This window comes from Electrona antarctica (genome assembly GCF_951216825.1).
Source record: "Electrona antarctica genome assembly, contig: scaffold_128, whole genome shotgun sequence".
Classification (NCBI taxonomy): domain Eukaryota; kingdom Metazoa; phylum Chordata; class Actinopteri; order Myctophiformes; family Myctophidae; genus Electrona; species Electrona antarctica.
Window position 1 is genome coordinate 73,513 of NW_027637099.1, and position 26,363 is coordinate 99,875.

The window sequence follows — 26,363 nt, forward strand, 5'->3', positions numbered from 1 at the left end:
TTCTACTGCTCTATACAGATAACTCCATGGATGTTCTACTGCTATAAGCAGATAACTGTACCACAGTGTAATGTTGTTATGAGTAGGCCTACTGTACCACAGACAGGCCTACTGTACCACAGTGTAATGTTGTTATGAGTAGGCCTACTGTACCACAGACAGGCCTACTGTACCACAGACCTACTGTACCACAGTGTAATGTTGTTATGAGTAGGCCTACTGTATCACAGACAGGCCTACTGTACCACAGTGTAATGTTATGAGTAGGCCTACTGTACCACAGACCTACTGTACCACAGACCTACTGTACCACAGTGTAATGTTGTTATGAGTAGGCCTACTGTACCACAGACAGGCCTACTGTACCACAGTGTAATGTTGTTATGAGTAGGTCTACTGTATCACAGACAGGCCTACTGTACCACAGGCCTACTGTACCACAGTGTAATGTTGTTATGAGTAGGCCTACTGTACCACAGACAGGCCTACTGTACCACAGTGTAATGTTGTTATGAGTAGGCCTACTGTACCACAGACAGGCCTACTGTACCACAGACAGGCCTACTGTACCACAGACAGGCCTACTGTACCACAGTGTAATGTTGTTATGAGTAGGCCTACTGTATCACAGACAGGCCTACTGTACCACAGTGTAATGTTGTTATGAGTAGGCCTACTGTACCACAGACAGGCCTACTGTACCACAGTGTAATGTTGTTATGAGTAGGTCTACTGTACCACAGACAGGCCTACTGTACCAGTGTAATGTTGTTATGAGTAGGCCTACTGTACCACAGGCCTACTGTACCACAGTGTAATGTTGTTATGAGTAGGCCTACTGTACCACAGACAGACCTACTGTACCACAGTGTAATGTTGTTATGAGTAGGCCTACTGTACCACAGGCCTACTGTACCACAGTGTAATGTTGTTATGAGTAGGCCTACTGTACCACAGACAGGCCTACTGTACCACAGTGTAATGTTGTTATGAGTAGGCCTACTGTACCACAGTGTAATGTTGTTATGAGTAGGCCTACTGTACCACAGACAGGGCTACTGTACCACAGACCTACTGTACCACAGTGTAATGTTGTTATGAGTAGGCCTACTGTACCACAGACAGGGCTACTGTACCACAGACCTACTGTACCACAGTGTAATGTTGTTATGAGTAGGCCTACTGTACCACATACAGGTCTACTGTACCACAGACAGGCCTACTGCACCACAGTGTAATGTTGTTATGAGTAGGCCTACTGTACCACATACCTACTGTACCACAGTGTAATGTTGTTATGAGTAGGCCTACTGTACCACAGACCTACTGTACCACAGTGTAATGTTATGAGTAGGCCTAATGTACCACAGACAGGCCTACTGTACCACAGTGTAATGTTGTTATGAGTAGGCCTACTGTACCACAGGCCTACTGTACCACAGTGTAATGTTGTTATGAGTAGGCCTACTGTACCACAGACAGGCCTACTGTACCACAGACCTACTGTACCACAGTGTAATGTTGTTATGAGTAGGCCTACTGTACCACAGACCTACTGTACCACAGTGTAATGTTGTTATGAGTAGACCTACTGTACCACAGTGTAATGTTGTTATGAGTAGGTCTACTGTACCACAGACAGACCTACTGTACCACAGTGTAATGTTGTTATGAGTAGGCCTACTGTACCACAGACCTACTGTACCACAGTGTAATGTTGTTATGAGTAGGTCTACTGTACCACAGACAGGCCTACTGTACCACAGTGTAATGTTGTTATGAGTAGGCCTACTGTACCACAGACGAAAAACAGTTAAGTCCAAATTTCATTCTGACCCCTCCACGAAAAGGCCTCGTTGTCTTGACCCCTTATCTATCATTTATACATTATGGATCAATAGTGTGGACTTAGACTGTTTTTCGTCTGTGACATTCAATTATCTGATCGTCCCAAAACATTGTGTTTGTTGTCATGATTTGTCACAACTCGAGTTGTCTTTGTCCGCGGCGTATAAACGTCTTTAAATAAATACTTTCTGAAAAGCCTATGAGGGAAAATGAACGGGGAATTATTTTCCGGGTCTCTCGAGGGGGCGGGGCTGCGAGGTCAGGGTTTCTTGCCCCGGCGCCACACCGTGCCCAACTGTATTATTAGTCCAGTAATAAATGTCATTTGACCTCTAACTAACAGTAATAAATGTCATTTGACCTCTAACTAACAGTAATAAATGTCATTTGACCTCTAACTAACAGTAATAAATGTCATTTGACCTCTAACTAACAGTAATAAATGTCATTTGACCTCTAACTAACAGTAATAAATGTAATTTGACCTCTAACTAACAGTAATACATGTCATTTGACCTCTAACTAACAGTAATAAATGTAATATGACCTCTAACTAACAGTAATACATGTCATTTGACCTCTAACTAACAGTAATAAATGTCATTTGACCTCTAACTAACAGTAATAAATGTCATTTGACCTCTAACTAACAGTAATAAATGTAATTTGACCTCTAACTAACAGTAATAAATGTCATTTGACCTCTAACTAACAGTAATAATGTCATTTGACCTCTAACTAACAGTAATAATGTCATTTTACCTCTAACTAACAGTAATAATGTCATTTGACCTCTAACTAACAGTAATAATGTCATTTAACCTCTAACTAACAGTAATAATGTCATTTGACCTCTAACTAACAGTAATAATGTCATTTGACCTCTAACTAACAGTAATAAATGTCATTTGACCTCTAACAGTAATAAATGTCATTTGACCTCTAACTAACAGTAATAAATGTCATTTGACCTCTAACTAACAGTAATAAATGTCATTTGACCTCTAACTAACAGTAATACATGTCATTTGACCTCTAACTAACAGTAATAATGTCATTTGACCTCTAACTAACAGTAATAAATGTCATTTGACCTCTAACTAACAGTAATAAATGTCATTTGACCTCTAACTAACAGTAATAAATGTCATTTGACCTCTAACTAACAGTAATAAATGTCATTTGACCTCTAACTAACAGTAATAAATGTCATTTGACCTCTAACTAACAGTAATAAATGTCATTTGACCTCTAACTAACAGTAATAATGTCATTTGACCTCTAACTAACAGTAATAAATGTCATTTGACCTCTAACTAACAGTAATAAATGTCATTTGACCTCTAACTAACAGTAATAAATGTAATTTGACCTCTAACTAACAGTAATAAATGTCATTTGACCTCTAACTAACAGTAATAAATGTAATTTGACCTCTAACTAACAGTAATAAATGTCATTTGACCTCTAACTAACAGTAATAAATGTCATTTGACCTCTAACTAACAGTAATAAATGTCATTTGACCTCTAACTAACAGTAATACATGTCATTTGACCTCTAACTAACAGTAATAAATGTCATTTGACCTCTAACTAACAGTAATAAATGTCATTTGACCTCTAACTAACAGTAATAAATGTCATTTGACCTCTAACTAACAGTAATAATGTCATTTGACCTCTAACTAACAGTAATAAATGTCATTTGACCTCTAACTAACAGTAATAAATGTCATTTGACCTCTAACTAACAGTAATAATGTCATTTGACCTCTAACTAATTGCAAAAAAACGAACTCAACTGATTTTGCATCTTCAATATATCCTGAATAACAGAAAAGAAGTTGCCTGGAATTGTCTGAGGGGAAAGTGTTGAAAATAGCCTGTACAGTATGGCCACCATTGACATCCTATTATAAGGCAATATTTTCTAAATTTCCTTATGCTTTAAGAAGCATGTGACATATCAAACTAGGGGGTTTTCATGGTGCTGAAGCCATTCCAAGCATTAGTTTAGCATAAAAACACTCATTGGGCTAAATTTGGCCATAGCAAGTAAAACGCGCCTATAGTTCATTTTCAATGAGACCTGCGTTTTTGCTCGGAGAAGTCGCGGTGTGACAACGCAAGCGTATTTACGTGAGCGCGTTCCCGTGAACTTGTTCTCGTTACGTTCCTCGCTTCCCGTGTGCAAAGGCCCTATTATATTCTTTGAACGAGGCTTCCAGTTCCAACCACAGCAATCTAAACAAATGCACCATATTTACGGTTTTGGTTCAACCGTAAATATGTGGTTCAAATTAGCCTCCTTCAAATAGCAGATGACTATAATATGAATATGTGGTTGATACAGAATACAACTGGCTGAACAAACATCATGTTTGACTATGAACTATGTGTTTAACCCATTCTGGGCGGGAACCACTTTTGGTGTCAGCATTATAGTATGCTTTAGCTATTGAAAAATAGCAGATCTACAAGCTCGTAGCGCGCCACTCGCTTGTAGGTCTGCTATTTTTGAAAAATCGAATCTGATCTCAGGTCAAAATGGGTTAAAACAACAGCACAAGACGCTTGCTGATGACGTAGTGTTGTTATTATTATTGATATTAAAGAGAAACAAAAGCACATGGAGGAGAAATCATCTCTCCTGTCCAAGACCCACTTACAGATCTGTAGAAACAAAGAGCTACTGTAGTACAGTATTTGTGAATGACATAATAATAATAATACAACTGTTGGAACGTGTTTAGACATACTGAAATAAATCACACTAGCATTTACAACAACAAAAATAATACTACCAGGGTAGACAATGGTTCTTCCATAATGAACAAAATAATACAGAATATAATAACAATAACTAAGGAATATTCTAGAGGAGGCTTTTAACCCATTTTGGTGTTTTAAGCATTCTGTTATACTTTAGCTATTGAAAAATAGCAGATCCACAAGCTCGTAACGCTGCACTGAGTGCCGCGCTACGAGCGCCGCGCTACGAGTGCCACGCTACGAGCGCCACGCTACGAGCGCCACGCTACGAACTTGTAGATCTATTGAAAAAATAGCAGATCTACAAGCTCATAGCGCGGCACCGAGTGCCGCGCTACGAGCTTGTAGGTCTGCTATTTTTGAAAAGTCATGAAAATGTGGCACAAATCTTTGAATATATCTATTATTCTTTCATTTTTAACTCATATCTTTGCTTCTGGGGGGGGGGGGGGGTCCCTGGAACAACATACTTTCAGATGGGAGTCTGCGGCCAATTACATTGACATGAAAAAGGTTGAGAACCACTGACAATGAAACATATGGTTTTTCAGAAAGAAAACTGTCAGGATTTAGAAGATATTTCTTTAGAATCGACCCCAGGTCAAAATGGGTTAACCCATTTTGGTGTTTCAAGCATTATGTTGTACTTTAGCTATTGAAAAATAGCAGATCTACAAGCTCGTAGCGCGCCACTAGCTTGTAGGTCTGCTATTTTTGGAAAGTCGTGAAAATGTGGCACAAATCTTTGAATATATATTTCAGAGCGAACATTTTTAACTAAAATATTGGCTTCTGGGGGGGGGGGGGTTCCTGGAACTACACCTGTTGAGATGGGGGTCCGTGGCCCAATAGAGATAATTCTGGGGGTCCTTGACATGAAAAAGGTTTTTCAGAAAAATGTTAGGATTTATGAGAAGCCTTTTTTTTTTTTTATCGAACCTCAGTCCAAAATGGGTCAAGGAATGTTGGCAGTAACAGGGCTGTTGTTGTTGATATTAATGTCAGGCAGGAGATGACAGCTAGTAATGATGTCGATCTGCTCCGTCACGGCCTTCAGGTCCTCCAGGATCAGTCTGATGCTGTGAGAAGCATTGATGATGGCTCCCTGTGAGGTGTTGAGCTGGGCCGTGGCGCTGCGCACCTATGGGACACACATATCATAATATGAGCGCTCCCTGTGAGGTGTTGAGCTGGGCCGTGGCGCTGCCACCTATGGGACACACATATAATAATATGAGGGCTCCCTGTGAGGTGATGAGCTGGGCCGTGGCGCTGCCACCTATGGGACACAAATATCATAATATGAGCGCTCCCTGTGAGGTGTTGAGCTGGGCCGTGGCGCTGCCACCTATGGGACACACATATAATAATATGAGGGCTCCCTGTGAGGTGATGAGCTGGGCCGTGGCGCCTCCACCTATGGGACACACATATAATAATATGAGGGCTCCCTGTGAGGTGATGAGCTGGGCCGTGGCGCTGCCCACCTATGGGACACACATATAATAATATGAGGGCTCCCTGTGAGGTGATGAGCTGGGCCGTGGCGCTGCCACCTATGGGACACAAAGAAGCATTGATGATGGCTCCCTGTGAGGTGATGAGCTGGGCCGTGGCGCTGCCACCTATGGGACACAAAGAAGCATTGATGATGGCTCCCTGTGAGGTGATGAGCTGGGCCGTGGCGCTCCCACCTATGGGACACACATATAATAATATGAGGGCTCCCTGTGAGGTGAAGAGCTGGGCCGTGGCGCTGCCAACTATGGGACACACATATAATAATATGATGGCTCCCTGTGAGGTGATGAGCTGGGCCGTGGCGCTGCCACCTATGGGACACAAAGAAGCATTGATGATGGCTCCCTGTGAGGTGATGAGCTGGGCCGTGGCGCTGCCACCTATGGGACACAAATATAATAATATGAGGGCTCCCTGTGAGGTGATGAGCTGGGCTGTGGCGCTGCCACCTATGGGACACAAATATAATAATATGATGGCTCCCTGTGAGGTGATGAGCTGGGCCGTGGCGCTGCCCACCTATGGGACACACATATAATAATATGAGGGCTCCCTGTGAGGTGATGAGCTGGGCCGTGGCGCTGCCACCTATGGGACACAAATATAATAATATGAGGGCTCCCTGTGAGGTGATGAGCTGGGCTGTGGCGCTGCCACCTATGGGACACAAATATAATAATATGATGGCTCCCTGTGAGGTGATGAGCTGGGCCGTGGCGCTGCCCACCTATGGGACACACATATAATAATATGAGGGCTCCCTGTGAGGTGATGAGCTGGGCCGTGGCGCTGCCACCTATGGGACACACATATAATAATATGAGGGCTCCCTGTGAGGTGATGAGCTGGGCCGTGGCGCTGCCACCTATGGGACACACATATAATAATATGAGGGCTCCCTGTGAGGTGATGAGCTGGGCCGTGGCGCTGCCACCTATGGGACACACATATATTGATGAGGGCTCCCTGTGAGGTGATGAGCTGGGCCGTGGCGCTGCCACCTATGGGACACACATATAATAATATGAGGGCTCCCTGTGAGGTGATGAGCTGGGCCGTGGCGCTGCCACCTATGGGACACAAATATAATAATATGAGGGCTCCCTGTGAGGTGATGAGCTGGGCCGTGGCGCTGCCCACCTATGGGACACAAATATAATAATATGAGGGCTCCCTGTGAGGTGATGAGCTGGGCCGTGGCGCTGCCACCTATGGGACACAAATATAATAATATGAGGGCTCCCTGTGAGGTGATGAGCTGGGCCGTGGCGCTGCCACCTATGGGACACAAATATAATAATATGAGGGCTCCCTGTGAGGTGATGAGCTGGGCCGTGGCGCTGCCACCTATGGGACACACATATAATAATATGAGGGCTCCCTGTGAGGTGAAGAGCTGGGCCGTGGCGCTGCCACCTATGGGACACACATATAATAATATGAGGGCTCCCTGTGAGGTGATGAGCTGGGCCGTGGCGCTGCCACCTATGGGACACACATATAATAATATGAGGGCTCCCTGTGAGGTGATGAGCTGGGCCGTGGCGCTGCCACCTATGGGACACACATATAATAATATGATGGCTCCCTGTGAGGTGATGAGCTGGGCCGTGGCGCTGCCCACCTATGGGACACACATATAATAATATGAGGGCTCCCTGTGAGGTGAAGAGCTGGGCCGTGGCGCTGCCACCTATGGGACACACATATAATAATATGAGGGCTCCCTGTGAGGTGAAGAGCTGGGCCGTGGCGCTGCCACCTATGGGACACAAATATAATAATATGAGGGCTCCCTGTGAGGTGATGAGCTGGGCCGTGGCGCTGCCACCTATGGGACACAAATATAATAATATGAGGGCTCCCTGTGAGGTGATGAGCTGGGCCGTGGCGCTGCCACCTATGGGACACAAATATATTGATGATGGCTCCCTGTGAGGTGATGAGCTGGGCCGTGGCGCTGCCACCTATGGGACACACATATAATAATATGATGGCTCCCTGTGAGGTGATGAGCTGGGCCGTGGCGCTGCCCACCTATGGGACACACATATAATAATATGAGGGCTCCCTGTGAGGTGAAGAGCTGGGCCGTGGCGCTGCCACCTATGGGACACACATATAATAATATGAGGGCTCCCTGTGAGGTGAAGAGCTGGGCCGTGGCGCTGCCACCTATGGGACACAAATATAATAATATGAGGGCTCCCTGTGAGGTGATGAGCTGGGCCGTGGCGCTGCCACCTATGGGACACAAATATAATAATATGAGGGCTCCCTGTGAGGTGATGAGCTGGGCCGTGGCGCTGCCACCTATGGGACACACATATAATAATATGATGGCTCCCTGTGAGGTGATGAGCTGGGCCGTGGCGCTGCCACGTATGGGACACACATATAATAATATGAGGGCTCCCTGTGAGGTGATGAGCTGGGCCGTGGCGCTGCCACCTATGGGACACACATATCCCACTTCAGTTCCTACAGTCAGAGTAACTGAGGTATATTCTTCCACACGTCACACCACTTTCTGCTGTGAAAATATTGGCGAAACTCGAGCTGGGAATTGCCACGTACGGGGGGGGGGGGGGGTCTAGCACCGTTCCCATTTTGTTGAGTAATCGTCGTGGTGTATTGGCTGTGAATCTTTGGGTGTCCCCACGATTCGATTCGATTCCGATTCCTGGGGCCACGATTCGATTCAATTTTTTTCCGATTCAACTCGATTCTCAATCAAAAAACGAAATTGCTTTTCCAGAAAAAGCATTTTTTTTTTTCAGATTCAAAACGATTCTCTCTTCAAAATGATTCTCGATTCAATACATAGGATTCAATACATAGGATTCAATACATAGGATTCAATACATAGGATTCAATACATAGGATTTCATCACAATCTACTCCAGTCTTGTGGCGTGAAAGCAGAGTACATTTCTTAAAAAGCTTTTATAATTATTGTAAAGGTTAAAGATAGGTCTGTCATTTTGAACCCATGAAGTGTGTGTGTGTGCGTGCGTGCGTGCGTGCGTGTGTGTGTGCGTGCGTGCGTGCGTGCGTGCGTACCTCTCGACTGGCGTTGCCGTAGACCTGCCGTAGTGCCGTTCCCACGTCAGAGCAAAGTCGACCGTTGGACTCCTGCAGCTTCTGCTGTAACAGCGTGTCGCCTGGGAAAAGGACCACAGCATGACGTTACTGTATGTTTTAGAACAGTGTGTCACCATGACGTTACTGCATGTTTTAGAACAGTGTGTCACCATGACGTTACTGTATGTTTTAGAACAGCGTGTCACCATGACGTTACTGTATGTTTTAGAACAGTGTGTCACCATGACGTTACTGTATGTTTTATAACAGTGTGTCACCATGACGTTACTGCATGTTTTAGAACAGTGTGTCACCATGACGTTACTGTATGTTTTATAACAGTGTGTCACCATGACGTTACTGCATGTTTTATAACAGTGTGTCACCATGACGTTACTGTATGTTTTATAACAGTGTGTCACCATGACGTTACTGCATGTTTTAGAACAGCATGTCACCATGACGTTACTGCATGTTTTAGAACAGTGTGTCACCATGACGTTACTGCATGTTTTAGAACAGTGTGTCACCATGACGTTACTGTATGTTTTAGAACAGTGTCACCATGACGTTACTGTATGTTTTAGAACAGTGTCACCATGACGTTACTGTATGTTTTATAACAGTGTGTCACCATGACGTTACTGTATGTTTTATAACAGTGTGTCACCATGACGTTACTGCATGTTTTATAACAGTGTGTCACCATGACGTTACTGCATGTTTTAGAACAGTGTGTCACCATGACGTTACTGTATGTTTTAGAACAGCATGTCACCATGACGTTACTGTATGTTTTAGAACAGTGTGTCACCATGACGTTACTGTATGTTTTAGAACAGTGTGTCACCATGACGTTACTGTATGTTTTATAACAGTGTGTCACCATGGCGTTACTGTATGTTTTAGAACAGCGTGTCACCATGACGTTACTGTATGTTTTAGAACAGTGTGTCACCATGACGTTACTGTATGTTTTAGAACAGTGTGTCACCATGACGTTACTGTATGTTTTATAACAGTGTGTCACCATGACGTTACTGTATGTTTTAGAACAGTGTGTCACCATGACGTTACTGCATGTTTTAGAACAGTGTGTCACCATGACGTTACTGCATGTTTTATAACAGTGTGTCACCATGACGTTACTGTATGTTTTAGAACAGCATGTCACCATGACGTTACTGTATGTTTTAGAACAGTGTGTCACCATGACGTTACTGTATGTTTTAGAACAGCGTGTCACCATGACGTTACTGTATGTTTTATAACAGTGTGTCACCATGACGTTACTGTATGTTTTAGAACAGTGTCACCATGACGTTACTGTATGTTTTAGAACAGTGTCACCATGACGTTACTGTATGTTTTAGAACAGCATGTCACCATGACGTTACTGTATGTTTTAGAACAGCATGTCACCATGACGTTACTGTATGTTTTAGAACAGTGTCACCATGACGTTACTGTATGTTTTAGAACAGTGTGTCACCATGACGTTACTGTATGTTTTAGAACAGCATGTCACCATGACGTTACTGTATGTTTTAGAACAGCATGTCAAAGGTTAACGTTACCTCACTTGAACTAACGATATGCTACGGCGTTGCATTCATACAATGTTACGGTAACGTTAACCATTCATTTGGCATCGGCGCTTTTTTATTTTTATTTACCGCCGGTGCCCCGGTGGAACAACTCGGATGCAAGCTAGTTTAACTAGCAGGCATCAGTCCGACCCCCCAGACCCCGATATGTCAACATTCTGCAGTTTTGGAGCTCTTAAAAGCCGTGAAATAGCCTACTGTACCTACACAACGCTGTCGCTGCATAACGTTGGCTACTCGGTGCAGTGATAGCTGGTATGGTTTTATCATGACCAATGTTATGCTAATCCCCACAAGTTGCAAAAGTTACATAACTAATTAGCAATGGTGTTGTTTTTTTCCCAGGCAAACCAGCTATGGAACAGACTGCAAGCTGCTGTACAGCCTGTACATGGGATGGAGATGGATCACGATGGCATTTGTCCTAAATGTTGTTGAATTTGAAACATTGTCATTCATATCATATCATTCATATGTAGCATACCACGACTTGTCATAGGACATGATAGAAAATGACTGTTCTTAATGATATTAAAAACAATGAACACAGTGACCACAGCCCCTTCTTTCTATACTGTAAATAGTTTTTCCTTTTTCTAACCCTGTATATGATATATAACTGTTAATACAATAATCAATGAATCAGGTACAACTGTTGAGCAGGTGTCAGAATGAGCTATATCTAGCTGAATTACATTCTGGTGGGCTACCAAGATGAGACAAAATTACAATATATTTATTTCATCATAACCACAGCAATGTTTACGTTCCATCTCTTCTCCCAAAATAGCCGATCTACAGCTTATGGAAAGTGGTTTCCAAGTGGGTTATGGGGACCCCCAGGGGTCCTTGAGAGACTTCCAGGGGGTCCCCAGCTAAATGATAGTTTGGAACCAAATGGACCCATAAGGGTCCATTTGTACACTCTCAGAGTTAATTAACATTGATTTTACAATATAAATTGGGGGTCCCAGAGACAGAAATGCCATCAAATGGGGGTCCATGGACTAATGCATGTCACACTGGCGGTCCGTGACACTGCTAGATTCGTAAAAATCTATGGGGTCCCTGGCATATCTCTTCAAATGGGGGTCTGCGGGCTAATTATTGTCAATTTGGGGGTCCTTGACATGAAAATGTTTGGGGACCACTGGCCTGTAGTGAGCTTGCAGATCAGCTATTTTCTGAGAACAGGTTGTATATCAATATATCAATATCTACAAGGGACGTTCAATATTTAGGGACGTTCCAATTCCTAGGGAGATGATTTATCCCCCTACCCCTTGACACTCATTATGTAGGGGCAAGGGGAAGGGGCAAGGGATAAGGGGTAGGGCCAAGGGCTGAGGGGTAGGGTTAAAAAAGGAATTGGGAAAGGGCCTAAGGCGCCTTTTTCGTCCTTTATTATGGAAGAATATGATAACAACCAATATTATTTGAATGTGTTAACAATCTGCATCGCCAAAAATATCGCAATCTCTAGCAAAGGTTAACGTTACCTCACTTGAACTAACGATATGCTACGGCGTTGCATTCATACAACGTTACGGTAACGTTAACCATTCATTTGGCATCGGCGCTTTATTCTTTTTTATTTACCGCCGGTGCCCCGGTGGAACAACTCGGATGCAAACTAGCTTAACTAGCAGGCATCAGTCCGACCCCCCCAGACCACGATATGTCAACATTCTGCAGTTTTGGAGCTCTTAAAAGCCGTGAAATAGCCTACTGTACCTACACAACGCTGTCGCTGCATAACGTTGGCTACTCGCTGCAGTGATAGCTGGTATGGTTTTATCATGACCAATGTTATGCTAATCCCCACAAGTTGCAAAAGTTACATAACTAATTAGCAATGGTGTTGTTTTTCCCCCCAGGCAAACCAGCTATGGAACAGACTGCAAGCTGCTGTACAGCCTGTACATTGGATGGAGATGAATCACGATGGCATTTCCATTGTCCTAAATGTTGTTGAATTTGAAACATTGTCATTCATATGATCATATGTAGCATTTGTCATAGGTAGGCATGCCACGGTATGAGATTTTACAGTACGGTACGGTATTGAAAACCTATACCTCGGTATTCCACGGTATTTATATATAAAAAAAGAAAAAAGATTGCCCCCCCCCCCCCCCCCACCTAAGGCTAGTGACTACCCCCACCTCCTTATAAACCCTTCTTTGTTCCCCAACCTGTAGGTCTACATATCTTATTTTTTTATTTTTACCTTTTATGATAATTTGAATTTTGTTATTTGTCATGTGACTTGTCATGATTATGAATTGATTACCCAGGACCGAATGGAAACAAGACTGCAAGGACTTTTTTCAGTGATCCCTTTGGACATGTGTTTGACTGTACCCTATACTGATTACATTTCTGCCAATAAAGTATTCAATCAATGAATCAATAGCTATTCCCCACTGTATTTCACTGTACTATGGCTCCCCCTAATGGCCGTTTTGTACCCTGCACGCTGTAGTGCAATCTGCCATGCTCACAACTGCGTGCCTCTGTGTTGACACTTGACAGTTCACACTTTTAGTTTAGTACATGTGGAAATATGGAATATACAATTGGATCTGGGTGTCTTTCAGCAACACTAACTCAAAGGTAGGAAGCAACTTTTCAATCTACTGCAGCTGTGTGGTGAAAATAAATGTTTTGCCTTAGTCTGGGAGTGGAGTTGCACTGCATGCACGCAGCATGCGCCGCCCACCAACGCTGTATTAAAATACCGTAAGCTCGGAAATCTCACGGTATCAACACCGTGGCTGTTCCTGTCGCGGTATTACCGAAATTCGGTAAACCGCGGCATGCCTAGTCATAGGACATGACTTGTCATAGGACATGATAGAAAATGACTGTTCTTAATGATATTAAAAAACAATGAACACAGTGACCACAGCCCCTTCTTTCTATACTGTAAATTGTTTTTCCTTTTTCTAACCCTGTATATGATATAACTGTACCCATTCTATACAAACTGTTAATACAATAATCAATGAATCAGGTACAACTGTTGAGCAGGTGTCAGAATGAGCTATATCTAGCTGAATTACATTCTGGTGGGCTACCAAGATGAGACAAAATTACAATATATTTATTTCATCATAACCACAGCAATGTTTACGTTCCATCTCTTCTCCCAAAATAGCCGATCTACAGCTTATGGAAAGTGGTTTCCAAAGTGGGTTATGGGGACCCCCAGAGGTCCTTGAGAGCGTTCCAGGGGGTCCCCAGCTAAATGATAGTTTGGAACCAAATGGACCCATAAGGGTCCATTTATACACTCTCAGAGTTAATTAACATTGATTTTACAATATAAATTGGGGATCCCAGAGACAGAAATGCCATCAAATGGGGGTCCATGGACTAATGCATGTCACACTGGCGGTCCGTGACACTGCTAGATTCGTAAAAGTCTATGGGGTCCCTCGCATATCTTTTCAAATGGGGGTCTGCAGGCTAATTATTGTCAATTTGGGGATCCTTGACATAAAAATGTTTGGGGACCACTGGCCTGTAGTGAGCTTGCAGATCAGCTATTTTCTGAGAACAGGTTGTATATCAATATATCAATATCTACAAGGGACGTTCAATATTTAGGGACGTTCCAATTCCTAGGGAGATGATTTATCCCCCTACCCCTTGACACTCATTATGTAGGGGCAAGGGGAAGGGGCAAGGGATAAGGGGTAGGGCCAAGGGCTGAGGGGTAGGGTTAAAAAAGGAATTGGGAAAGGGCCTAACTGTTGAGGAGAGGAGAAAACAATACTAACTGTTCAGGAGGAGAAAACAAGACTAAGTGTTCAGGAGAGGAGAAAACAAGACTAGCTGTTGAGGAGAGGAGAAAACAAGACTAAGGCTCTTTCCCAATTCATTTTTTAACCCTACCCCTCAGCCCTTGGCCCTAGCCCTTATCCCTTGGCCCTTCCCCTTGCCCCTTCATAATGAGTGTCAAGTGGAATCATCCCCCTAGGAATTGGAACGTCCCTTATAAAAACCTACGGCATCGCTGTGCGACGCAATTGTGCGACGGAAACCCTTGGACGTAAACAACATCCCGTTTCTGTGGTAACGCCAGCAACCTGTATAATGCGTTCTCCTGCTGTTATTGTTTCTTTCGCTTGTGCGATTCAACTTTTTCTGCGGCTGACGGCGGCGAAACAAGCGGGAGCAAGGAAACGAAGGTTCATCCGACATGTGGGAGTATTGGTGGCGCAGTTAGAGGTATGTAGACCCGTAGCAGCAAGCTCGTGTAATAATAAGCTCATAAGCCCTCGAGCTTGGCAATGTTGTAACTTATAACGTTATTCATTACAGCTTCGAACTAACGTTAACCAACGATTGATTTGTATTTGTTTAACTAGTAACTATTATTTATTTTTCTTTCAAGTCTGCTTGGTGTAAAAGGGATAGGCAAAATAAGCCACTGGCTTCAACATAAACCATTTGTCTGTAGGCCTATAGTGCAAAGTTATGATCAAATGAATGTATTCCATGTTCATTCTATGACCAAAATAAACTGAACTGAACTGAGTAATGCTATCCTACACATTATTGCCTTTATTAGCTTGGGGAAGGTGGGAATCCTTCGCTGTAGGCCTACAGTCTGTACACATTTTCAGGGACACTTTGCTCAGATATTCTACCTGATGTTACACCCCTGTCTTCTACCAGTGTAGCTGAGGCTAGCAGAATCAGTGTCTTCTTTCAAATCACTTCTAAAAGTGGTTTCTGCTTTTGTTATAAGATCATTTTTGTTGCTGTTTATTCTGTTATTTATTGTTAGGCCTACCCATTGATTTTGTGTTTTAAGTATGCTGTTTTAACCTAAATAAATTGATTCTCATTACACCTGGTACAACATAAAAATGACAAACTAAACAAACTTCTCTTTTTTGTTTCAATTGCAGAGAGGTCGACGTGCAGTTTACTGCCAGTTGAACAACACCGTGCCTGTCCTGCGGTTATGGTTTGACGTCGAGAGGGAGCTGAAAGCTGACTTCCGTCTCACCAGAAGGTCAATGAACGCTGTCCAGAGGCTACTGCACAGAGACCAGGACCATGGCTGGGGTAATGAAATGGAAGTCCTGGTCTACATCTACTGGCTGGCTCATGGTCTCTCGTACCGGTGTGTGTTGAACACGTTCAGCATCCCCCTTTCCACTTGCCATCGAATTATCCACAGAGTGGCCAAGCACATCTGTCGCCGCCAGAGCCTCGCCATCCGGTTCCCTCGGGCAGATGAGCTCCATGCTGTCGGCCAAGGATTTGCCCACTTGTCTAAAACCCCAGCTTTCAACAATGTAGTTGGTGCGATAGACGGCAGCCATGTGAGGATCAAACCCCCAAAGACCCACCACCTGGACTACTTGAATTACAAGAACTTTTATTCAATTACCATGCAGGCAATTTGTGATTCGGATGGGAGGTTCTTGGACATCTTTGTGGGTTACCCTGGGGCAGTTCATGACACCCGGATCATGAAGAACAGCACCTTTTTCAGGGCCAGACAGTACCCCCCCCCTGGCTACATCCTTCTAGGTGATGGCGGCTACCCCTGTTTGGAAACACCAATCTGTCTCATCACACCCTACAGAGAACCAGTTAATGGAATCGTAGAGAGAAGATTCAACATCTGTCATAGAAGGGGCCGTGGCATCATTGAAAGGGCTTTTGGGATGATGAAGACGAGATGGAGGACGACACTTTTCAAGGCCCTGGAGGTGAAGCCCACATTCACACCAATGGTCATTGCCACCTGTGCCTTTCTGCACAATGTGTGTATGGACAATGGAGACACACTTGAGCCAGATGAGGATGTTACTGCAGACATTTTCGAACCCCGTGCTCCCCTTGAGGGCCTGGCCAATGGCGAAACCTCAGGGAATGACGCAAGAGACAGGCTAGCCGCTCTGGTTACAGCCCATGCAGACGGTGTATAATACATTGTTTGATTATTATTATTTTATTATTTATTATTGAGGATATATTGTGATTATCCCTGCTGCTATATTTTCCAATTTCCATTTAGGCCTTGCGTCGACTTTTTTTTAAATGTCTTCTAAATCATTTTGAAGACAGTTTTCTGAACTACCTCATGTTTCTATGTCAGTGGTGCTTATATTTCATGTCAAGGATCCCAAAAAGAAGCAAAGATTTTAGTTAATAACGTTTTTCAAAAATAGCAGCTCTACAAGCTCGTAGCACGGCACTCGGTGCCTATGTTGCCTAACTTTTTGCTTCTATTTTATTTTACAAAAACTTTGTATGGCAAGTAATCCACTGTAAGCACTATTCAGATGTTACTTTTCTTATGACTGAAGGAATTTAATTTATTGTGCTCTTTTGGTTTGAAAGAAGAAACCAAATTCACAGTTGCTTTGTATCTGCAGGGTGGTTATCTGGTGTAAACCACTGTCCTGTACATTAGAGGAAAGTCATTGTTTATTTGATGTTTTGTTTTCATTGTCCTTTATCTTTTTTTTATTTAAGCATCCATCTCATGGAAGCATAACTAACAACTTCTTTGATATACTATTCCAGTATAGTGCTGCCAGAATTGGCCAAAAATTACTTTGGTTCGAACGTATATAATTTTATGAAATATTGCAGCCTACTATGCTGTAAAACTTCTTTCTTTATATGCTCTAGTCGTGTATTTTGAGACCATTCCGTTACCAATGTGGCCTTTTTTATGCCCGATTCTATTGTGCATTACTACTTTTTATAGTTCCTATATCCCAAGGCTTTTTGAATGGGAAATTGAAAAATAAAACGACATTGTTTGGCTAAAGTGCCTAAAGTATTTTTCTTCAATCTCACAGGAGACCTGATGCATATCAATGACAATGCTTGGACAACTTATCTAGGAACTATACACTGATCTGTACATTACTGTAGTCCCAGAAGTTCGTTTCCTGTTACATTACATTTTCCCATGGCTTTGTTTGGTTCAGCATCAGATTTGAACAGGAAACATGACTGTGTTGTGTGCTTTTCCAGTTCAAGAGACAATCCAGGCGGGAAGCACGCACATCTCAAGTGTACTGGTGCTGGACATAACTATACATAAGGAAGGTTGGATGTCCGCACACCGTGGTTAAGCTTGTGCGGACATCCAACCTTCCTTATGTTTCAAACCTGCTTCTGAGCCAACCAAGCTATGGGAAATTGAACACAGGTATACCACCTTTGAAAACTGGAAGAAATATAACGTTTGAATTAACTTGCAGGTACAAGAAAGGTTGGACAAAGGCAGGTAGTATATAATGTATAAAACAAATGGTTAAAGTAACTACAATTGATTTCTCAAACAGAGTCATTTATTTTAAATTAATATACAAAAAGAAAAACATGGCATGAAAAACGCCCTGAGTTTGACATTGTATTACAATATACAGTAGAACAACATAGCAGCAACACTGCTGTACCAGCAGTGTTTAAAAATAGCAGCAAACAGCTGGAACAGCAGTGTTCAGACAGCAGCTGAAAGAAAACATACCCCCTGGGTTTCAAATATTGTAAACAATTAAAACAGCAGCCAAAATAAAACAAATTGAGCAACTAAGATGGTGGATACGCTGTGATATGGTGCTGATATTATATCAGCACCATATCACAGCTTATCCACCATCTTCTCAAACAGCCCCAACAAACGGTCAGTCTTCTCCTCACTCGCATCGAATCTCTTCTGTTCCTTTTCGCTCTCGTCTTTGAGGAACTCAACAATGCTGGTGCTGGTCTTCTTCTTTTTAGGCGAAGGACCATCTGTAGATGTGGATGGGATTTCAGGGGTAGGGGTTGTGGCAGACATGGAGGCTGAGGTTGAGACCATGCTGGAGGCTGCTGAGGGCTCTACCATCTCCTGAAAAAAAAGTAATAAGGAGGAAAGGAATTACAGTATGTTCTGCTTTTACACAACCTCTGAAATGCCCCCCCCCCCAGTAGCCATTACACACTGGTAAAGCATTAGACTTGTTTACAACAGCGTCCACCAGTTTCAATTCATCAGAAAATTACCATTAGATTGTTGTTAGGATCTGGCAGATCTGGAGAAAATGAGGCAACCAGCAATGGAGGATCAACATATGGCCTGCCACCAAGCACCTCATGCATGTCTGGGAAGAACTGCCATGTTGCAGCCGTTTCTTCGCCCCCATCTGTCCCCGATCCCGTTTTGGGAGTTCTGAGGTCCTGAAAGACAGACAAGACAAATTATTGATTTCCAGAGAAAATAAGTTGTGTGTAAGGTTGCTTTGTAATAAGCAACCTTACAATATTTGAAACCCAGGGTGTTTTCATGCACAGTGTTTTTTTTAAATTAATTTAAAATACATTAATCTGTATTTAAGAAATCAATTCTTGTGATTGTAGTTACTTTAACTATTTAAGAAAACAAACACTGAGATGTGCAGATACTGTATGTTGAATTGTTTACTGTGGATTGAGAAAACATGTTAAGCTAATCATCTGGAGATCCCCAACAAATAATTTGGGAACCTCCCTGTGGGTCCCAACACAGGTTGAGAACCACTGACCCATCTGTGTAATAAATATGATTTTTGGCAATAGCATGTATAACACACACACACACACACACACACACACACACACACACACACACACACACACACACACACACACACACACACACACACACACACACACACACACACACACACACACACACACACACACACACACACACACACACACACACACACACACACACACACACACACACACACACACACACACACACACACACACACACCCTGTATTTCTTTTTGAGATTTTCCCACTTCTTGCCAGCCTGCTGTGATGTGATCTTTCCACCCAGCCCCAATTCTCCGAGGAGTTTTCTGTATTAGACAAAATGATAATCATTCATGGTAGGCCTATAGACAAGCTAATAAAACCATTAACGTGGTCAAGCGAAATCAATAAAGAATAATGGCCAGCAGTGCTGTTAGCTAATGGGTATCCTCTAAACAAAAAAAAAACTTTTCCTCACTCCCAAAGAGGTTTCACAGCACTTTTCGATCTTTCGAATTTCACCTCATTCTCAGCCCTGAACCTGATCAAGGCTCTTGTTTGTTCAGGGGTCCCTGCAAGCATGCCAGAGGATATAATATGGTGCATAACGTTAGTTTGATGCAATTGGTCATAAAACAATACCACAGGGCTACTATCACTGCACCGAGTAGCCAAGCCAGAATGTCAATCAGTCCGACACTGACAGGTCGGACTGATTGATGATGAATAAAGCTGTTAGCTAGCCAAATGAATGGGTAACGTTACGTTAGCCATGGTTCACATGACGGTCGGATTATGTTTATTATTATTATTTATGTTTCGTATTATGACTGTCATGTTTCAAGGCTAACGTTACGTATGAATGCAACACCGTAGCATATCGTTAGTTAACCTTTGCTAGAGATTGCAATAATAATGAATAATCGAGTACTATCATAATAACAAAAAAATAAAATTTAGCTTACATTTGTGTGCCGTCTTTCTTCCGCCTGCTCCAGCCATCTGCAAAATGTATTTGTTTTTGTTTTGATTTCGAGGATGCGCAAGGCATTGTGGGATACCCCTTGCTTTTAAGTCTGGTCGCGAAGTCCCTTCATTTGAAGGGGATCCAATCCCTTGCCCTCGGCCCTAACCCTCGGTCCAAAGAGAATTGAGATAACCCTTCCTCCTCACGTGAACGCGCATCAGCAAGGGGAAGGGCTAAGGGAGATGGAGAAGGGGGGAATTGGGAAAGGGCCTAACTGTTCAGGAGAGGAGAAAACAAGACTAACTGTTGAGGAGAGGAGAAAACAAGACTAGCTGTTGAGGAGAGGAGAAAACAAGACTAACTGTTCAGGAGAGGAGAAAACAAGACTAGCTGTTGAGGAGAGGAGAAAACAAGACTAACTGTTGAGGAGAGGAGAAAACAAGACTAGCTGTTGAGGAGAGGAGAAAACAAGACTAACTGTTCAGGAGAGGAGAAAACAAGACTAGCTGTTGAGGAGAGGAGAAAACAAGACTAGCTGTTGAGGAGAGGAGAAAACAAGACTAACTGTTGAGGAGAGGAGAAAACAAGACTAGCTGTTGAGGAGAGGAGAAAACAAGACTAACTGTTGAGGAGAGGAGAAAACAAGACTAGCTGTTGAGGAGAGGAGAAAACAAGACTAACTGTTGAGGAGAGGAGAAAAACGGAAAAGTGTACCGAGGGCTAGGGTAAGTGCTATGGGCCATGATGGAGTCTGAAAAGGTGGGTTTTCAGACTATACGGCGGAAGATTGGGAGTGAGTCTGCAGTTCTGACTGCAACGGGAAGTTCATTCCATAGTTTAGATTGGGAGTGAGTCTGCAGTTCTGACTGCAACGGGAAGTTCATGCCATAGTTTAGATTGGGAGTGAGGCTGCACTCACCGTGGGGTCTGTGCGTGGGGCTGGGCCTGTCTTCCACGATGGACTGCAGGTCAGGGTGGTCTCGCAACACGATGAGGGGCGGCAGGTCTCGCCTCAGTATCATCTGAGGCGTGTCCGGTGCGCTCGCTGCCGTGGCGATGATGTTCCTCCTCGCTCGGTCGGCCTTCTCCAGCTCCCCCTCGCTGTCCGTCTCCGACGCCTCCCCCGGAACCTGCAAAGAAAGAACAAAATATGTTTAAACCCATTTTGGGACGGGAACCCCCTTTTGGTGTTTTAGGCATTATGTTATGCTTTAGCTGTTTAAAAATATTATTTTTGAAAAATCGTGAAAATGTGGAACAAGTATTTCAACATATATTCTTTCAGAGTGAACGTTTTAACTCAAATCTTTGCTTCTGGGGGGGGGGGGGGGGGGGTTCACTGGAACTACATACAGAACTACTGACAGAACTACTGAAAAACTCTGAAAAACTCATTTCATTGTCAACGGCATTTAATGTTTGTGCGATTTGTTGAGACACATATTATGAGGTAAATTCTTCTTTCATTGTTAATGGCAAAAATGAATGTGACACGTGAGGCACGAAAAGCTGTATATAGGAGGGGGCTAGCGCACCTCAAAAACAGCTGTATATAGGAGGGGGCTAGCGCCCCTCAAAACAGCTGTATATAGGAGGGGGCTAGCGCACCTCAAAAACAGCTGTATATAGGAGGGGGCTAGCGCACCTCAAAAACAGCTGTATATAGGAGGGGGCTAGCGCCCCTCAAAAACAGCTGTATATAGGAGGGGGCTAGCACCCCTCAAAAACAGCTGTATATAGGAGGGGGATAGCGCCCCTCAAAAACAGCTGTATGGAGGGGGCTAGAAAACTGTCAAGTGGCATTTCTTACAAAGCCTAGTGGGAATATGCATGCACAGTTTCACCACAATCGGACGCTGCGTTGAGTAGTTGTGGCGATTTGTACAAAACGGGTACAAAGCGGGCTACTCCTGAAATGTTTAGAAGCCAATCGTAGCCAATGAGGTTGGATTATGAGAAATCAAACAAACCCGTCTTGATCACATGATTATGAAGAAGATGTGTACCAATTTGCGTTATGTTTGGACAAAATCTGTAGGTGTACTGTCCAAAAACTTGTTTTGCACAAAGTGGACTCCTGGTGGCGCTATAACAGGCCGTGCTGGAAAATTTGGGGCAGAGGTTCATCGTTGGCATCCAAGGAGTGTGTGTGCAAAATTTGGCATCGACCAGGTTAACGGTGCCGGAGATTAGCTGTTCACAGACGGAAGGACGGACGGACGGACACACACACGGACGGACGGAGTGCAAAACATACTCTCTCCCCATGCCTTCGGCCTGGTGGAGACAACAAAACATACTCTCTCCCCATGCCTTCGGCCTGGTGGAGACAACAAAACATACTCTCTCCCCATGCCTTCGGCCTGGTGGAGACAAATATCTCCATGAATGCAGGTGTGTGTAATTGATAGAAAACTAGAAAAAGTGCCCTTCTGGGCACAGGTCTCCACCAGGAGGATAGGTGTGTGATGTTTGGCAAAATGTTTAGGAGTAATATAATCATGTTTTGTGTGTGTGTGTGTGTGTGTGTGTGAGACACAGCTTGGCCTGTTGTAGCGCCACCATGAGGCTGATTTGAAAACTGTCAAGTGGCATTTTTTCCTCAGCCTAGTGGGAATATGCATGCACAGTTTCACCGAAATCGGATGCTGCGTTGAGTAGTTGTGGCGATTTGTACAAAACGGGTACCAAGCGGGCTACTCCTGAAAAGTTTAGAAGCCAATATTAGGCAATGAAGGTGGATTACATGACTATGGAGAGCATGTGTACCGATTTGCGTGCAATTTGGATAACATCTGAAGGAGTAATATTAGAAAATGTGTTTTACATATGTCGGCCTCGTGGTGGCGCTATAAAGAGCAGATGTGAAAAATTCCAGGCAAAGGTTTTTCCTTGGCCTCTAGGGAGTTGGCATACAAAGTTATCCACAGATCCGTGCAGTTGGAGGTAAAAACACTTTTCGGCCAGTTATAGCGCCACCATGAGGCTGAGTTGAAAATGTTCACGTGGCATTTCTTCCTCGGCCGAGTGGGAATGTGCGTGCGCAATTTCACGGAAATCACACGATGTGTTCATGATTTGCAGCATTTTGTTTGAAACTGAACACTCCTGCGAACTTTGGAAGCCAATCTTAGCCAATCAGGATGGAGTCTGGGAAATCTGAAAGACCCGTTTGGTTGAATGGCTCTTGAGAGACTGTGTACCAATTTGCGTGATGTTTGGACAAAATCTGTAGGTGTACTGTCCAAAAACTTGTTTTGCACAAAGCGGCCTCCTGGTGGCGCTATAACAGGCCGTTCTGGAAATTTTGGGGCAGAGGTTCATCGTTGGCATCCAGGGAGTGTGTGTGCAAAATGTGGCATCGACCGGGTTAAAGGTGCCGGAGATTAGCTGTTCACAGACGGACACACGGACGGACACACGGACGGACGGACGGACGGACAGACGGACGGAGTGCAAAACATACTCTCTCCCCATGCCTTCGGCCTGGTGGAGACAATAACTCGTGTTTTGGGTGAACTATATCCCTAAACAGATTTACATGGGAACACACACACACACACACACACACACACACACACACACACACACACACACACACACACACACACACACACACACACACACACACACACACACACACACACACACACACACACACACACACACACACACACACACACACACACACACACACCTTGGCTCCCCCTGTGGATGTCTGTGGAGCCGAGAGGGACGTGATGTAGACTTCATCATCCGAGTCGGTCTCTGACGCCTCGCCCTGCACCACGATGTCATACCTGTTGGACATGACTAGCACACACACACACACACACACACACACACACACACAGTGTTGATTTCGTCGACTAAAACTAAGACGAAAAATGTTCGTCGACTACCTTTTTTTTCACTGACGAAAACTACATGGAAACTAAATGAAAACTAAGCTACGACTAAAACTAGGACTAAATATACTGACAATTTCGTCAACAAATAAAAACTAGACTAAAATGTTAGGAAGGGACTAGTGGACAAGAGATCCAGTAGAAGTCATTTTACACTTGGTTGCATGCTGAAAATAGCAGATCTACAAGCTCACAACGCGTCGCAGCGCGACACGTTGTGAGCTTGTAGATCGGATATTTTCAGCAAGTATAAAATCAGCCATTGCGACGGCATCGAGGCCCGCCAAAACACATTTTAGTCGACTGAATCACCTGTAGATTTAGTCGACAAAAATCTTATGATATTTAGTCGACTAAAACTAGACTAACACTAAGACATTCCCGGGTGACTCACTGAAATGTGACTAAAACTAAGTGAAAACTATTAAAGAGACTATGACTAAAACTAAAATCTCAATTTGCTGCCAAAAACAACAATGACACACACACACACAGTCACACACACACACACAGACATTACTGCTGCTAACACACACACACACACACACACGTTTGAATGGTTGACTGCATTAACAGTTTGCAGAGGGAGAGAACAGGACAGTTCAGGGTTTTTTATTTTTCCATTGATTGATTGATTGAAATATGTATTAACAGTTTGCAGAATTACAGTACATTTCAAGCACAAACTCAATACAAAGACTGTTAACTGTGAGTGGACGACCCAATTAAGAATTACACTTGTTTACAAGAGGGTCCACCATGTTCAATTCATCAAAACATTTAGAGACGTACAAATAGACACTTCTATAGTCAAAGAACAGAACAGGAATTCATCATAACCATTGGGGTCCTCCTTACTCAATTCATCACGTATGCTGGACTAGTATGGCTATAAGTGCTGCTAACACTTCCACGGCGCTCCGACACACACACACACACACACACACTTCCACGGCGCTCCGACACACACACACACACACACACACACTTCCACGGCGCTCCGACACACACACACACACACACACACGCACTTCCACGGCGCTCCGACACACACACACACACACACACACTTCCACGGCGCTCCGACACACACACACACACACACACACACACACAGTCGACCTAGCTGTCTGAGGAGCTACACACACACACACACACACACACAGTCGACCTAGCTGTCTGAGGAGCTGTTATAATACGTTGAACAAAGACAATAAATAGCACACTGACTTCAGCCGAGATATGATGTTTAAAAATTAAAAGAAAATAATGTATAACAAACCTTAACTGTTGAGTTGCATGAAGAGAGTCTGTCTGTCTGTCAACACACATCACATGATGGGCAGCAACCAGGAAGCAGAGTGTAGAGCAGGAGAGTAGCGACCCCTAGCGACACGCTATGGTCTATAGTTCCAAAACACTGGAACTATCCCGTTGAGACAGAATGAACACTTCCGCATTCCATTATTGTTACAATGGGAGTCAACCGGGACCGTCGCCACTCTGTGTCAGAGGTGCGGTGTCACGTGACCATGTCATGTGACATGTTGAACGATCACTACCATTGTACGGCGTCCGTCCGGTGGTACATTTTTGCCTCTACTGAGAATCTGAAGGCACCATATTTTATTGAATTATATTAAAAAAAGATATATATATTTAAAAAAAAGTGTAGGCCTATATATTATTAAATGTTTCGAGCCATTTATAAAGACATACAATAACACACAATAATACGAGACATCAACTAGGCTATAGTAGATTTTGCAATATTTAAACAACAGACTGAATATTATAAATTATGCATAATAAATGTAGCCGAGATGAAGAAAATGCCAGCACTCATTGTATGTCCTTTTACATGATTTTATTTACCTCTGAGACTGAAAAACGGACGCCATACAGGCCGAAACGCGTCCGTTTTTCAGTCTCAGAGGTAAATAAAATCATGTAAAAGGACATACAATGAGTGCTGGCATTTTCTTCATCTCTACTTATATCTTCGAGCCTTGCACCTAGAAGGACTTTGTTTGAACCTGGAGTGCTGCGGGTTGTCTGCTACGCAGCCACACTCTGACACTCACATAACAGTGTCCACATCAGGCTC

At 43.5% G+C, this 26,363-nt stretch overlaps 1 protein-coding gene across 1 annotated transcript; it reads right to left on the minus strand.

The window, feature by feature from the left end:
- Nucleotides 1–4,407: 4,407 nt before the first annotated feature.
- Nucleotides 4,408–26,363, minus strand: bloc1s3 (biogenesis of lysosomal organelles complex-1, subunit 3). Its single transcript, XM_079531992.1, has 6 exons — nt 26,341–26,363; nt 25,539–25,682; nt 24,046–24,161; nt 21,268–21,478; nt 9,207–9,307; nt 4,408–5,763 (listed from the first exon to the last, which is right to left on the minus strand). Exons 3-6 carry the CDS (start codon nt 24,157–24,159, stop codon nt 5,578–5,580), a joined length of 612 nt encoding a protein of 203 aa, XP_079388118.1. The 5' UTR covers nt 24,160–24,161; nt 25,539–25,682; nt 26,341–26,363; the 3' UTR covers nt 4,408–5,577.